The 17,018-nt window shown below is 34.9% G+C and overlaps 1 protein-coding gene and 1 non-coding gene across 2 annotated transcripts; one reads left to right on the top strand and one right to left on the bottom strand.

Moving 5' to 3' along the window:
• Positions 1-1,111: 1,111 nt before the first annotated feature.
• On the bottom strand, positions 1,112-1,765 carry LOC133792467 (uncharacterized). Its single transcript, XM_062230375.1, has 2 exons — positions 1,435-1,765; positions 1,112-1,161 (listed from the first exon to the last, which is right to left on the bottom strand). Exons 1-2 carry the CDS (start codon positions 1,763-1,765, stop codon positions 1,112-1,114), a joined length of 381 nt encoding a protein of 126 aa, XP_062086359.1.
• Positions 1,766-6,140: 4,375 nt separating this feature from the next.
• Positions 6,141-6,247, top strand: LOC133793275 (small nucleolar RNA R71). Its single transcript, XR_009874727.1, has one exon. It is a non-coding gene; the product is annotated as a small nucleolar RNA R71 (small nucleolar RNA).
• The last annotated feature ends 10,771 nt before the right edge of the window (positions 6,248-17,018 follow it).

The following is a 17,018-nucleotide window of genomic DNA, read 5'->3' as shown; positions in this document are numbered from 1 at the left end:
GCAAAAAGACAGCAGCTAAATAACAAGGCTGTCCCACAACAAAATGGGTACCCAACAAGTCAATATCCTGCTTATCAGTAAAGAGAGTGGGCCAGAGCAACACAGCAACAGAGTAGTAGAATAAACACTGGCAACCAATAATCCAATAGAGGACTCCCAAAAGAACACACTAACAGAGAAAGCCAAAGCCCCAACAATAGTCACAAGAGTATATCTGAACAAAGAATTAGTACCCCAAATGGATGGCTCGTGAGGAGCTTGGTGCCTAGGTGCTGAAGGCTGTGGTATCGATTGACCAAATTTTTGGCAAGGACTCACGGAAGCACCTGGTGCGCTGAAAAGGGTGCTGGGCTCTTTGCGCCTGGACTAGCCGTGGCTTGCTGGGCTGAGGCACGCACAGGCAGGGGCAACTAGGTCGTGATTCGCTGGGCTCGTGGGTCGACCGGTCTGGGTGAATGGGTCGACGGGGATGGCTCGTCGAGGGTGAGGTCGTGGGTCAGACCGAGTTCGTAGTGGCTGGGTGAGTGGGTTTCAGACTAGGCAGAGCAATGGCTGGATTAGGGGCTTGGGTTGGTTCGGCTGTGCGGCTGGTGGAAGATGACAACATGGAAGATGATACTGGGGAGGTAGGGTAATTTGGGATATATATATGTGTATTATAAAATAAATAAATAAAATATAAACATATATATTGTATATTTTATAATATATATATATTATACAGAGATATACATATATATATGCATATATTCTAAATTTTTTTTACTGAAATTATATATATATAGATTTTATATATTTATTCGGGTATATATATATAACTATTTTTTTTATATATTTTTTTCTATTTACGTATATATGCATATAATTATATATATAAAGTAAAATATGTAGAAAGAATATTAAATATAGTACATATATGTATATATATATAATTTTTTTAATATAGTATTATATATATATCTGAATGACACCATGACCCAGGTTTATTTCTCTGCCCAGCTTGCTAGCAGTGCCCAAGATGTGCTTCAGCAACCCAAATTTGACGTAACTCCACATTTTTTTTCGGAAATATTTGCGGCCATTTTTCTGCAGCAAAAATCTCGCAAAACCATCAGACTTCAAAATCACTTCCGAACACCCTGTTTCTTGCTTTCTTAACACCTGAAACACCAAAATACACATAAAACCACTCCAAAACATCACACTAAAATGAAAATAAAATTACAAAAAATAAAAATAAGAATAAAAACAATTAAAAACACTCATATGTATGTATATATATATTTTCTTTTCTTATACATATAAACTAATATTTCACACTTTCTTCTTTTTGGGTTGTCCTTAAATTAGTGCCTGAATCACTTGACAACCCAAAATGACCTCAGCCTTATGGATCCTCCAAGGTGATGGAGGTCTTCTCTCGGTCGATCTCACCTCCCAAATAATGTTTCAGCCGCTGCCCATTCACTTTGAACTCCCTTCCGGATTGATCTTCGCGAACTTCAATAGCTCCAAAGGGGTAAACTTGCACCACTGTGAATGGACCAGACCAGCGGGACTTTAACTTGCCAGGAAATAATTTCAAGCGTGAGTTGAAGAGCAATACTTTCTGCCCCTTCTCAAAGACCCGAGCTTGAATTTTCTGATCATGCCACCTCTTAGTTTTCTCCTTGTACAACTTAGCATTTTCATAGGAGAACAACCTCATCTCTTCCAGCTCATTTAACTGTAACTTTCGAGCTTCTCCAGCAGCTTGGAGGTCCATATTCAGTTTCTTAGTGGCCCAATATTCCTTATGCTCCAACTCAACGGGGAAATGGCAAGCTTTCCCAAAAACCAAACGATATGGTGACATTCCCAAAGGAGTTTTGAAAGCCGTTCTATAGGCCCGAAGAGCATCATCCAATCGTTGAGACCAATCCTTTCTACTCCCTTGATCTCCCTATTGGATATTTCCGCTTGACCATTGGTTTGAGGGTGGTAAGCGGTGGAAATCTTATGCTTCACACTATATTTCGCTAACAAAGCTGCCAAAATCTTGTTAACAAAGTGGGTGCCTTCATCGCTTATAAGAGCCCTTGGAGTGCCAAAGCGGGTGAACACATGCTTATGTAGGAACTTCATGACCACCTTGGAATCATTGGTAGGACTTGCCACTGCCTCAACCCACTTAGAGACGTAATCTACCGCCACCAAGATATACAAATTGCCAAATGACTGTGGAAATGGCCCCATGAAGTCGATTCCCCAAACATCAAACAATTCCACTTCAAGGATGCTATTCAAGGGCATTTCATTCCTTGCTGAAATATTTCCAACACGCTGCAGCGATCACATCTCTTAGCAAATTCATGAGCGTCCTTGAAGATAGAAGGCCAATAGTACCCCGATTGAAAAACCTTAGCGGCTGTCCGCTGCCCCCCAAAATGTCCACCATAAGGAGCTGAATGACAATGCTCTAGTATGCTAGAAACTTCCTCCTCAGGCACACAACGCCTCATGATTCGATCTGAACATTGTTTGTACAAATAGGGCTCATCCCAATAGTAGAATCTCACATCATGAAAGAATTTCTTGAGTTGCTGCTTATTCAAATCAGGTGGCTACAAACCACTCACCAAATAGTTGACAAAATCAGCGTACCATGGAGTAGTGGTTTGGTTCACAACCAACAATTGCTCATCGGGGAATGTCTCTTTAATAAGCCCTTCATTTTTCTTTTCACTTCCAGCTTCAAGTCTAGATAAGTGGTCAGCCACTTGGTTCTCCGTTCCTTTTCTATCCCGAATTTCCAAGTCAAATTCTTGAAGAAGCAACACCCATCGAATAAGTCGTGGCTTAGCATCCTTTTTGGCAATTAGATACTTGATCGCTGAATGGTATGTATAAACTACCACTTTAGTCCCCACAAGATAAGCTCTAAACTTGTCAAAAGCAAACACCACTGCCAAAAGCTCTTTCTCGGTGGTAGTATAGTTTAATTGGGCATCGGCTAATGTCTTGCTTGCATAGTAAATGGAATGAAAAACCTTCTCTTTTCGCTGCCCAAGTACAGTCCCCACAGAAAAATCACTAGCATCACACATCAATTCAAAGGGGAGAGACCAATCCGGAGCTACAATGATGGATGCGGTGATAAGAGCCTTTTTTAAAGTCACAAATGCTTCTTGACACTCCTTGGTGAACTCAAATGCTCGATTTTGCTCAAGTAAAGAACAAAGGGGCTTAGAAATCTTTGAAAAATATTTTTTAAACCTCCTATAGAAACCCGCATGCCCCAAAAAGCTTCTAATCCCCTTGACTGTAGTAGGTGGTGGCAATTTTTCTATAACTTCCAGCTTTGCTCTATCCACTTCTATACCCTTGTTAGAAATTCTATGGCCCAACACAATGCCTTCTTGAACCATGAAATGACATTTTTCCCAATTAAGTACCAAGTTTGTTTCTTCACATCTAGCCAAGACTTGCTCCAAGTTAGCCAAACAAGTGTCAAAAGACTCCCCAAATACTGAAAAATCATCCATGAAGACTTCAAGAGACTTCTCCACCATATCTGAGAATATTGCCATCATACAACGTTGGAAAGTGGCGGGGGCGTTGCACAACCCAAAAGGCATCCTTCTAAAAGCAAAGGTGCCATAAGGGCAAGTAAAGGTATTCTTCTCTTGGTCTTCCGGCGCGATGGAAATTTGATTATATCCTGAATACCCATCAAGGAAACAATAAAACTCCTTTCCCGCCAACCGATCAAGCATTTGGTCAATAAATGGCAGCGGGAAGTGGTCCTTTGCGAGTAGCCTTATTCAACTTCCGATAGTCCATACAAACACGCCACCCCGTCACTTGTCTTGTGGGAATTAACTCATTGTTTTCATTAGCCACCACCGTGACTCCACCTTTTTTAGGAACACACTGAATTGGGCTGACCCAATAACTATCTGAAATTGGGTAAACAATGCCATAATCAAGCCACTTAATTATCTCTTTTCTAACCACTTCCTTCATGATAGGATTAAGCCTTCGCTGCTGCTCAACAGAATTATTACAGCAATCCTCCAGCAGAATTTTATGCATACAAAATGAGGGACTTATCCCCTTGATATCCGCCATAGTCCAACCAATGGCCCTTGGGTATTTCTTCAAAACAGCCAGCAACAAACTCTCTTTTTCAGCTCCTAACATGGCTGAAATAATAACAGGCAAGGCCTCATCATCTCTCAAATAGGCACACTTCAAGTGACTAGGCAAAGGCTTCAACTCTAATTTTGGTGGCTCTTGAATAGAAGGCTTAGGAGGCTTAAAATTCCCTTCCGACAAGTTCAATGACTCAAAAGGCCTCCTAATTTTGGCAAAGGGCTGCTTTGACTCCACCCATGTAACTTGACTTTCTTCCTCTTCACTTAAGCTTTCAAGCTCTTCAAGTGACCTCACCCTCACTCCATCTTTACAAGCTTCCTTATGGAATTTTCAGCGACAATAGAATCAATTACACTTAGCCTAGAACATTCCTCAACCTCATCCCGAAACTACATAGCATTGAGCACGTTGAAAGTCACTTGTTGGTCATTCACCCTCATAGTAAGCTCCCCTTTTTGTACATCAATCAAGGTCCTCCCGGTAGCTAGAAATGGCCTACCCAAGATAATAGGAACATCTTTATTCGCTTCATAATCAAGGATGATGAAATCAGCCGGAAAGATGAATTTGTCAACTTGCACAAGTACATCTTCAATTTTTCCTTCCGAGTGCGCCATAGTACGATCCGCTAATGCAAAGTTACTGTGGTTGGTCTTGCTTCTCCAATCCCCAACTTCTTGAAAATTGACATGGGCATCAAATTGATACTAGCCCCCAAGTCACAAAGTGCTCTACCAACGTCTCTACCACCAATAGAACAAGGAGTTGTGAAGTTGCCCGGATCCTTAAATTTAGGAGGAATTTTACTCTTCAATATAGCACTACACCCTTCAGTCAACGCCACTATTTCAAAATCACCAAGCCTCCTCTTTTTAGTTAAAATGTCTTTCAAAAATTTCACATAGTTGGGCATTTTCTCCAAAGCTTCCACCAACGGTATATTGATGCGAAGTTGTTTCAAAACATCTAAATATCTCCGGAATTGACTATCTTGTTGCTGCTTTTGAAAGCGTTGAGGAAATGGTGGAGGTGGCTTGCTTGTAGGCTCTCCTGTAGCATTTGGCGGAGGAATTGCTGCAGCAATTTCTTCAGGATCAGCATTTAATTTTTTTGATTTCACAGCTTTGTCTCCTTTGTCCACACTACTTTGGATTGAAGTGGGCTCACTGTTTCTAGTACAATTATCCTCAGTCAGTTCCACATTTTTTCCACTTCTCAAGGTAGCCGCCTTGCAATGTTCTTTGCCATCTTTTCTTGGATTTTCTGTATCACTAGGCAACGTGCCTTGTGGTCTATTCCTTAGCTCATTAGCAAGCTGCCCCAGCTGAGTTTCTAGATTCCTCAAGGATGCTGTTTGACTCTGAATTACAACATCATTCTTGGCCATATATTCCTTCATTAAACTCTCCAAAGAGATTGATTGAGACACTTGAGGATGAGGTGGTTGAGCTCTTTGTTGTTGTTGAGAAAACCCCGGTGGATATGTAGGCTTGTTGTGCATTGGTGCTCCGCTTGAACTAGCTCCTTGACCCCCCCATGAGAAGTTCAGATGGTTCCTCCAACCTAGATTGTAAGAGTTCGAATATGGGTTATTACGGCTCACATTTTGATTCCCCAAGTAACAAACTGATGCAGGATTTGATGGACAGCTGTCAAATGTGTGCCCATCTCCACAATAAACACAAGAAACATCTGCCACTTGGCCCATAGCAGCTGGTTGTACCATTCCCCCCAAACTCATGTTCTTGAGAAGGTTAGTCATTGAAGAAACTTGAGCTGTCAAAGCTGTCAATGCATCAACTTCAAGTATACCAGCCACTTTTCGACTTGTTGAGGCTCTAACATTGGACCATTGATAATTGTTGCTAGCTATCCTCTCCAAAATATCATAGGCTTCATTATAGGACTTAGAGAGAATAGCCCCATTGGCTGAAGCATCTAACACCATACGAGTGGAAGAATTGAGCCCATTGTAGAAATTCTCCATTTGTATACAATGCGGGATCCCGTGGTGTGGGCACTTTCTCAATAATTCCTTGAATCTCTCCCAAGCTTCACAGAATGATTCATCTTCCAACTGCTGAAATGACATGATTTCATTGCAAAACTTGGCATTTTTGGTAGGGGGAAAGTACTTCATCAAGAATTTTTTAGCCAACTCATTCCATGTAGTCACCGAGTCGGGAGGAAGAGTGTTGAGCCAAGCTCTAGCTCGATCCCTCAAAGAGAAAGGGAACAATTTCAACCTTAGGGCCTCATCAGTCACTCCTTGTAGCTTGAAGGAGTCACTCACCTCCAAAAATGAACGAAGATGAAGGTGAAGATCCTCAGTAGGCAGCCCACTAAATTGACCCACTATTTGCAACATTTGAAACATCACGGGCTTTAACTCAAATTGGGGTGCTTGAATTTCAGGTCTAACAATACCCGGATTGAGCTCATTAAACATGGGGGCAGCATACTCCCTTATGGCTCTCTCTCTATCATCAACCATAGAAATTGTATTAGTGACATTATTAGCACCCTCAACTCCTTCAACCTCTTCAACCATATTAAGGCGATTTTGAGCCCGTTGTTCCCTTAGTCTTCTTCTAATTGTTCTTTCAATCTCGGGGTCAATAGGAGCTAGTTCGATGTCTTCTTGCTCGTTCATATAGTAAATCACCTGAGAAAACACAAGCGCAAGCAAACAAAGTCAGCTCAACAAGGAAAAAAAATATAAATTTCAAGTAATTAATTTTACAAGAATTTCTAATTTCAATCCCCGGCAACGGCGCCAAAAACTTGTTGTGAAAATTGATTTGATTAAAATGTGCAAGTGTACACAGTCACAAAACAAGTAATAAAGTAGTGAGTATTCAAGATCGTCTCCACAGGGATTGCAAATTAAAACTAAATGCAAAAATTAATTACTAGACAATTACACTAGTGAACAAATTGAATTTCTTTGATTTTACAAATTAACCCAATAAAAAGAAAGTAAAGTTACTTAAAGTAAACTGAACAAGAACCTTGAGAGAAATATATGAATTTTAAAATGGACTTGAATCATTGAATCCCCCTATATTATTTTTCCTGAACACATTGCGAACGTATTGCTGCAGTAATTTTTTAACAAAACTCCCAGGATAACAAAAAGTTCATTTAACACGCATAAAACTTTCCCAAATCTTATGACCTTAATTCTTCTACCTAATTAAACATATTCCTATGCAAAATCAGATTTAAGAATGCAATCACAGTTCAACTCTCATATGTTACACAAGGTAATTAACATATCCCTATATTAATTACTAACATAACATAACCTAACCTAGATTATGACTTGTGTCATCCAAGTTTTTCCTATTACATTCAACCTTTCCAACATTAGATATAATTAAAATAACTTGCCATTGCTGGCAAAACAACAACAAGAAATTAATTTAAGCACACTTGAATGATCAAGGGAGATTTTACTAAAATAAAGTGCAAGAAATGGATAGATTATAACATAGGGTTCATCAACAATTCAAGCCACCAAGAAATTAGTTCATGGCTGATTTCATAAACATTAATTCACAATCAAAACAACCCATAATATTCAGTTTAGAATCCAACTCAGAAATTAATACAATAGAGTTTAGAAAGAAGAGAAAAATAAATCCAAAATGATGCTTGAGCTTCTTTGGTTGGCCTCCTTCTTCCTTGAATCTCTTTCTATTTCTTCCTGGCGTTTTTTTTCTCTGTTTTCTCTCTGGTTTTCTGCAGTAAACTTGTGGCTCAAGTCTCTTCAAAATGGAGGGCGCTCCTTCCTTAATTAGCTAGGGTAAAACCCTCCTTTTCTTTTTTCTTCTTTTAATTTCTCCATTTTGACCTTTTTCCTTTCTCTCACACGTGGCCCACTTACTAAAAAAACTGTTGATTTAATATCTTTTCCCACTTTGCCACGTCAGCCTCCTTTACAACTGGATAAATGATGCCACATGTCCTCCTCTTTGAGCTGTTGTTTCCTCCTTCTTTTCCTATGAAAATGCTGCAGCAAAACGCTCCTGTCTTCAACAATCCCTATATTTTATCACAAGCAACACCTAATAAAAATCTGTTTGCTTTTCTTGCTTTCTTCAGAGAGCACCATGCAAAAACTCTCTAAGTGCTATTAAATGTTAAGATATTTCAAAAAAAGACTAAAGGATAAGATAAGACTATCAAAAATGGATAATAAAATGAAATAACACCATTACAAAAGTATCACTCAACTTATTCTTTTTTTTTTTTTTTTTTTACTAAGCTTAAAAGTATGACATATAACTCTTTATTCAAGAGTTATCAAATAGTAAAAGAAGTCTCATATTTATATCCTCTTTCAGAGACAAAGTGTCTCCTACGTCTAGTTTGCTAGATTTTCCATGCTAAATCCACTATGAACCAGATAACTCAAATACAAGAGAGTTTTGACAGCAACTATCATATAAGAAACCAAGCTTACAACAATGGGGTTTTGCCTTTTCTTTTCTTTTCACCCTACTCTCTCAATACAGAAAATACTCTCCATTTTCTTCTCTCTTTCTATTCTGTTATGCCTTGATGGATTCCTCTCCTTTTGTGCCTCATGCAGAAAAGAATAAAGTCTTCTAACATACTGTTTTGTCCTTGCCACTTTTGTGTCGTACAAAACCTTTACAACCCATCCATTCATTTTGCCAATAATGACTTCAACATAAAACTACCTGCCTACACAATGATTCTCCAATCAAGCAGCTCCACATCACAGCTGCAATGCTGAGCTGTAGCCTTAATATGCGAATCATCAAATTCCTTACATAGACAAATTAATATAATTTTTCGAAAATTATTTTTTAATAAAATAGATATTTTTTAAAATGGCTATTTAAATAATTAAGATAATTAATTAGTTTTGTTTATTTAAATAACGTGAAAAGTTATTTATGATAATTCAAATTAAATTGAAATGATATTTATTCTTTAGTTAATCTGATAAGATAAGTTATCAAGTTTAGATATTTTTGAATAAATCATTATTAAATAATAATTAAAAGAAAGTGGTTGGAACACATCCCTAAAGTCAGGGATGTGTTACACGCCAAACTGTAGTTAGTGTTTAACAAGGTCCAATAATGGATCTTGGATATTTCTTTTATATATTTAATAATTGGTTTATAATTTGAATTTTAAATTTTCAAATTAATTAAGTCTTTTATAAATATTGTTGGATTAACTTATACATGATTTTTATTTATTTTCATGTATATCTAATATTAAACAAATTAATACGAGATAGCCTAAAACATGTTTCTAAAATTGAATTCAAAGAAAAACAATGATTAGAATACTTAAAATATACGCAGCGGAATTAAAGAGTCCTTCCTTCAGTTTCTCTAACTCTTGTATCCTCTCTGTCACAGAGCATTATCAAGAAACTGAACCGTTCTTCTATTTTCTTCACAGCCTTCCAATGTATCCTTAGAATCACCTAGAATAGTGTGGGAAATTCTCAACGCATGAGATAGATACAGAGAAGAAGAAGAGAAAATAATCAAAGAGGCTTAGAAAAGGACTTGTGTCTAGAGAGAATCTAAAACTATCAGAAAACCAGTGATTAAACTTATGTTTTAACTTCTCTCTAAGCACTCCTTTTATAGACTCAATTAGGCCATTTAATTTAATTAAAAAATCAATAAAATAATAGTCATTTTAAAGCCTTAAGTCGAAATTATCATGGGCTTTAGGCCCGTGAAATTTCCCATTTGATTATAAACCCATTGGACTTAAAAACAAGGCTTGTATTATTTTCTATTGATTTAATTAATTAAATGATTATTTAAATCCTTTATCAAATTAATTATTTATAATTTGAACCTTTGATTTAAATTTATTTATTAATTTAGATACCAATTTATATTAATTAATAAATTTGCCATAATTTCTCTTTTTTTCTCAAAATTACACAACTCTGTAAAACTATCCAAAATTGACCTGGTCAACTTTGATAATTCTAATTGATAATTAAATCAATTAATTGAGATTATCTAGATGATTTTATCCAAGGTACAATGGGGACCATGAGCCTATGCAATCAAGCTCTAATAAGTTATCATAAATCTAACAAATAAATTTACTAACTTATTAATTCCTCATGACTCCACTATAGACTCGAAATTGCACTCTTGAATTCATAGAACGCTCTATAACAAATATAGATACGCTATTAATTATCCATTGTTACAACCATAATTGTCACTCAATCCTCTATAGACGGTCGACAACGAGATAGGACTAAAATACCGTTTACCCCTCATTGTATTTTATCCTTAAAACACTTAGTTCCTTGTAAATGATATATCAGTAAACTAATTTAATTATTGAAATGAGATCTCTATCATTTAACACCTTGAACCAAACTAAAAGGAAACCATCGTTTCACTTCTTCATCAGAAGCTATAGATGTTCATATCTATGATTAACACTCCCACTCAATTATACTACCAAGTTCCCAAGATGTAAGTATGAGCTAGTCCGTAGGGTAAGCTGGTAACGAACAAGTCAAAGAACTCAAATAATACAATCAGTTAGAATACTAACCACTCAGAATTGACATTGAATTGACCTATGGTCAACTATATGATATGACTAGAATAGATAATAACGGTAGGTTTACTTATCTTATCAACTGTCAATATCGGTCCTGTCCGATGTAACAAATACATCCAATCTTATCTACTTTGCTAATGTTCTGGAAAGAACATAACACTGTAATGTGTAAGTAGATCATATCATAGATTTGCAAGTCAGTGTAAATCCGGTGCATTGACTAATCTTAGGACTAACTTATTTTGAACATATAATCATATTTATATTCCACTGTGATTACGTCACTATAAATAAGATTAGCTATATGCTCGGGATTTAATAGAAGTTTATATTAAACAAATAATCATGAAAATAAAACATGTGAGCAAAGTGATTGACCAAGTCAAAAAATGATTTCTATTCTTTTATTGATAATAAAATGATATTACAAAGAATTTGGGTTTTAATTAGGGCATAAAACCCCAACAAATATATCATATGGAAATAGTTTCATAATACGCTTAATAGAAACACGATTCTAAGGAATTCTAAGTCTTTCACACAGAGAAAAATATATCATATTATTTTTCTTTATCCCTGAAAACTGTCTCAAACCTAATATTCCTAGATCTCATGAGTTGAGTACATCTTGTGAATCACAAATTTTCCCACCATTACTCCACATGGACACACATGTCTTGGGTGTAGAGATGCATCTTGGAAGATCTTGATCTAAGTATTCAAGAGGCTGCTTTGGATTGGATGTTCGTTGGATGTACTAAAAGATAGCAAGGATTCTTGATTATTCTACAATTGGTAAATCCTCATATTTTTCTTTCTCTATGATTAATGTTTTGCATATTAATGGATCTGTTATTTAAAGATCGTTTAAATATTTTTTTTTAAATCTCTAGGCCCACCACCCCGTGTTTTTCGTTGCACATATGGTAAACCAGTTACCAACAATTGGTACCAAAGCGGTCATTAACCTCTGCATACATTAATTGCTTTGTGGGTATAATATGCATTCTTGTATTATTCTAATATGTGATGAATGGATGGATATTTATTTTGATGAATGTTTATTCTTAAGAGTCGTTAATTATATGGTATTTTGTGTTTAGGAATTGTTCTTAATTTTTTTTCTAGATCTGAAAAATGTAAGCCATTTGGGGCATAGAATTTTTTTAATTTATTTTTTTGCAAATGTTCAATTATTCAAATAATCCTCTTGTGCCCCAAGTAGGAAGGCCACTCGGTCTCAGCCGAGCACCACGTCAAGCCCAGCGCACACCCAGCCTGGTGGCTCGGAGCCCTTCACGCACCATCCTGGCGCCCCTCCATCCTCGCGCGCGCACCCTTGGAGCTCTCGAGCCCCGCGCGCAAAACGTGCTACCACCTCGTGTGTGTGCCACTGACACTCCCCGAGCCTTTGTGTACCTCCTCAAAGTTAGTCGTGCCCTTGTCGAACCCTAGTTGCCATATAATTAGGGTTTCTCTAAAACCTTAATTGGAAACATGCTATCCATTAAGCCTTTTCACAAAGCCCATTAAATTGTTTAATTTGAATTAATTGTTTTGAGTCCAAATTCAAATTAGGCCTAATAACTTGTTGGGTTTTAAAACTCAAGTTTAATTATTCTTAAAATTAGTTTAAGAGAATTAAAGTTATTTTAATTCAAAATTAAAATGGATAAAGGAGGAAGTGGACCAAGATTACTTTGAAGGCCCAAATAATGAAGATAGAGGAATACCCAAATAATGAAGGCCCAAATAATTTACATTTTTATTGTATATTTTGCAAGTGTTGTAATTTTTCTAGAGATACCCAAAACACCTAGCTCACATTTATTTATTTAAATGTTTGAATGTATTAAATGTGTTTAATAATAATGGCATGCATTATAACATGCCATACATATTACCCACACAGTATCTAATTAAAGCATGCATCTCATATCGAGTAGAAACATGTTTTGATTAGGAACGTCCTATTTGATTATATGCATTTAATGAATCATATACTTAATCTAGAACAAAGCGGTAAATTGATTTTAAGTGTTAATTTCAAGGCCTATTTGATAATTAATTTTATTAGATAGACGAATGATATTCTTAATAATTAGAGCATTTATTGACTAGATAGTTTAAGAGCCTATTTAGTAGTTTGATTAAATCTTGTTTAATGATTAAATGCTTAATGAGATTCGTAATGATTAGAATATCATTTGATAAATTAAAAAAACATAGGATGTTTTGAGAAAACACATATTTTAAAATAATGAGTGAGAGCAAGAGACATAACAATAACTCCTATGGTCTCCATTATTAGTTAACACCGATGTTTCATGGAATAGGCCTTGAGGCACCTTTGTTTGCGTCCCCATAAGGAAGAATTCTGACTCTATTATTATTCAAGGTTAACTTCTTAAAGAATAAGAATGAATGATGTATTTAAAGTTTGACTAACCCTAAGGCACACTCTTGAGTTAAGTCATTAATCTAAAATAATAGGTTACACTCACAAAGGTTAACTAGGCTTTCGAGTGGACTAGTTAATCTTGACCATACTAGCGGTTGTTCGTAAGTCAAAAGAGAAAATAGTTGATTTTTAGTATACACTTATGGATTTGAGAATTGTCTCAAAATTAATTTGAGATTAGTCTGACCTACTCTAAGGCTGATCCATTAATTTTCAAATGAATTTATTGCGGAATTAGTAATAATTATTATTTTTATGTGTTATTTAAATTTGTTTCATTCATGCATCATATTTACTATTCCAAAAACTTATTGATATTCATGATATATGTTGAATTCATTTTCTGTTTTATTTATTTATTTAAAAAATGATGAATAACTCAAACCATGTTACTGCTTTACTCGCAAATGAAAAACTTACCGTTGATAATTTTATGAAATGGAAATCAAACATGAACATTGTGTTGATTTGTGAGAACCACAAGTTAGTCTTTACTGAGGAATGTCCTGAGGTCCATACTGCCACTGCTCCCAAAACTGCTAGGGAGAAGTATGATACTTGGATTTTATCCAACAACAAAGCTAAATGCTACATGCTTGCTAGTATGATTGATGTACTCAGAAAGAAGCATGAATATATGGAGATTGCATATGAAATATGGGAGTCTCTTCAAACCATGTTTGTGCAGCAGTCTGATCACTGCAGACATGAGGCTTCTAAAGCCTATATGAACATGAGAATAAAGAAAGGAGTTTATGTCAGAGAACATGTTCTAAACATGATCAATACAATGCATGATGCATAAGTTCATGGGGCAACCATTGATGAAATGACTCAAGTTAGCCTGATACTTGAATAACTTTCACCAACTTTTTCCACATTTACTACCAACTTGTTGGGAATTGCGCCCTTAAAGCAATTGTAGTTGACAATAGTTTTAACGAATTGAATGAATGAATTGAATTATTGTATATATGTATCTTATGTACTATATTCTTGTTAATAATATTAAGTAAATATCAGAAAATTCCCAAAGTTCATTTATGTGGTCTCAATCTCATATTGGTATGAGAGAATCAAGATTGAGATAATGAACTTAAATAGTTTGTAGTAAAATAAAGTTATGGAATCTTTAGATTAATTACTGCTAGTATGGTCCACTAGTATTATGAATACATGTGACCTAGATCCGGGTTACTAGTGTAGTAGGACACTTTAGTAGAGGTACTTTGCATGCTGAGAGTATGTAGAACTGGACCAGATGTGATTTAATAAAACACATCAACTGATGATCAGATACAAACTGATCTTAATCCTGAAGTTACTATGAACTCCTATATATGTCATTTGATCCTTTGATTCATGCGTTACAGTTTGTCAAAATGATCAGGCTAAGAACTATTGTTTTGGGGACTCAGTGATGTATATGGATAAGGACATAGCTTAACAGATATGGAATCTATACATTCTTATAGATTGAATGATGGTTCCCTATTGGATTGGCTTTTGGAATTGAAAAGGTTATTGACGTAAAATTTATAATCAGATTATGAATTAACCTTCACTAGTAAAGTCAATGGTACACTATGAATCAAGATATAATTAAAAGGGTAAAGCGGTAATTTTATTCCCACTTAATTATGAATCATCAATATATGATTAATTTGTATGTAATAATTATATTAATGGATACTTTATGGTTACAATAAAGTATTCAGTAAATATATGTCTTTAATTCTCAAGAATACAATCTCATATTTATAGTGGAATAATCACGAGATTAATAAATATGATTATTGAACCAAAGAGTTTTGGTTAATAATATTTTATTTATTGGAGCTTGGAATTATTGGTCCATAGGTCCCTAGGGCAGCTCTATCAACACTATTCAAGTTAAGAGTTGATACAGGGTCAAACTGTGAATGGGCTACTTGAGAGAATATTTATTCTTCGGGATAAATGTGTAATTATGTGATAATTGAAGTTGCATAATTTATTATTGCATTTTTGCAATTTTTCGAAATTGTGTAGAAATAAAATAAATTGATTTTAATAAATTATTTTGTTTAAGTGTGAAAGGATAAATATGGATAGTCAAATTTAATTTTTGATTATTATATTTATTTAATTAATAATAAGATGATAATTGAAATTCAAATTTTGAATTTTGAAATTTAAGTTGTTATCTTTTCCTTAAAAAGATGATACTTTATTTGAGTTTCTAATTATCAATTAATTAAAATAAAAATGAATGAAAAAAATAAAATCCCATTTTTTCAGGGAGAGTGCCAGACGCATAGGGTTTCTTGGATTTCCTTATGCGTGTAGCACTACTGATGATGATATTATTGGTTTTTTTATTTTATTTAATTAATTAATAAAACATTTTGAAAAAGGGTTTGAAAATAGAATGCAAGACTTTGTCTTTAATCATTATTATTATTAAAAATGATAATTTATTATTATTATTATTATTATAATGTCTATATATTCTACATGATATAAAATAGAAGAACAACAAGTTTTTACACAGAGAAGAAAAACTATCATCTTTTTCACACAAAATAAAAACCTTTCTCTCTAGCCTATAATCATGAGTTTCATGTGTTGAGAATACTTTTGATTCACAAATATTGATTCTAGTTCTCTATGTGCCCACCCACATCTTGAGCTGCAGAGAGCGTCTTGGAAGATCTAGGTGTGAGTACTCTAGCGAGGATAAGAAGATCGAAATATATACGAAAATATTCAAGGATTCTTGATAGGCTACAAGAGGTAAATCATTTCGTATTATTTTTACATATACATATTATATTGATTAACATATTGCAAATTAAAGGATCCTCATATAAAGTTGTTTATATGAATTTTTTTTGTTGTATACAATACTACCATTACTGCAATTTCTGCTACGCACTAGGAACTGTTCCTAACACAACTATGTTATGAAAAAGTTGGAGTATAATATGACTCAGTTGTTAAATGAGTTGCAGACTTTTGAATCAATCAATAAGAGTAATTCAAAAGTAGAAGAATCAAATGATGTTGATTATAAAACTTCCTCTTCAAATGGGAAAAAAGAGAGAGAAAGAAATCCAATGAAAAGGACAATGACAAACACGAAAAGAAGCCTAAAAAGTCATCCAAAGGCAAGGAGAACAAAGAGAATAAGGATAAAAATACTTTTGAGAAAAAGCAACCCAAAGGGCATGCTTTCATTGTGGAGTTGAGGGTCATTGGGAGAGAAACTATCTTATCTCTCAGACCTTAAAGAAAAGAAGAAAGGTCATGATGATTTACTTGTTTTAGAAGCCTGCTTAGTGGAAGATGATACATCATCATGGATTGTTGATTATGGTGCCATAAACCATTGTTGCTTTTATTTACAGATTCTTAGTTCTTCGAGGGAGCTTGCTGATGAGGAGGTGATTATGAGGGTTGTCAGTGGTCAGGTCGTCTCTGCCAAAGCAGTTGGAACAACACGTTTAGAATTTGATAACAATAAATTTCTTATTTTAGACAATGTTTATTTTATTTATGGATTTATTATAAACTTAATTTTTGTTTCTATGTTGCATGAACAAGGTTTTGATATTTCTTCAATAATAATTCAATTGTTATCTTAAGATTTTGTATTGAAATATGTCATGTAAAATTCGATGATGTGCTGTATAAACTTAAGGGAAAAGAGCGATCTGTATAAAACTCTAACATGTTTAAAGCTGCCAACCCAATGTCTATTAAACGTCAAAAAAATGATTCTAACAGTGAAATATATCTATGACATTGAGATTAGGGCATATTGGTTTGGATAGAATTAACACACTAG

The sequence above is a fragment of the Humulus lupulus genome, chromosome 7, assembly GCF_963169125.1.
Source record: "Humulus lupulus chromosome 7, drHumLupu1.1, whole genome shotgun sequence".
In the NCBI taxonomy this organism is placed as follows: domain Eukaryota; kingdom Viridiplantae; phylum Streptophyta; class Magnoliopsida; order Rosales; family Cannabaceae; genus Humulus; species Humulus lupulus.
Note: the sequence above shows the minus strand (reverse complement) of the source record. Positions and strands in the feature narration are given on the sequence as shown.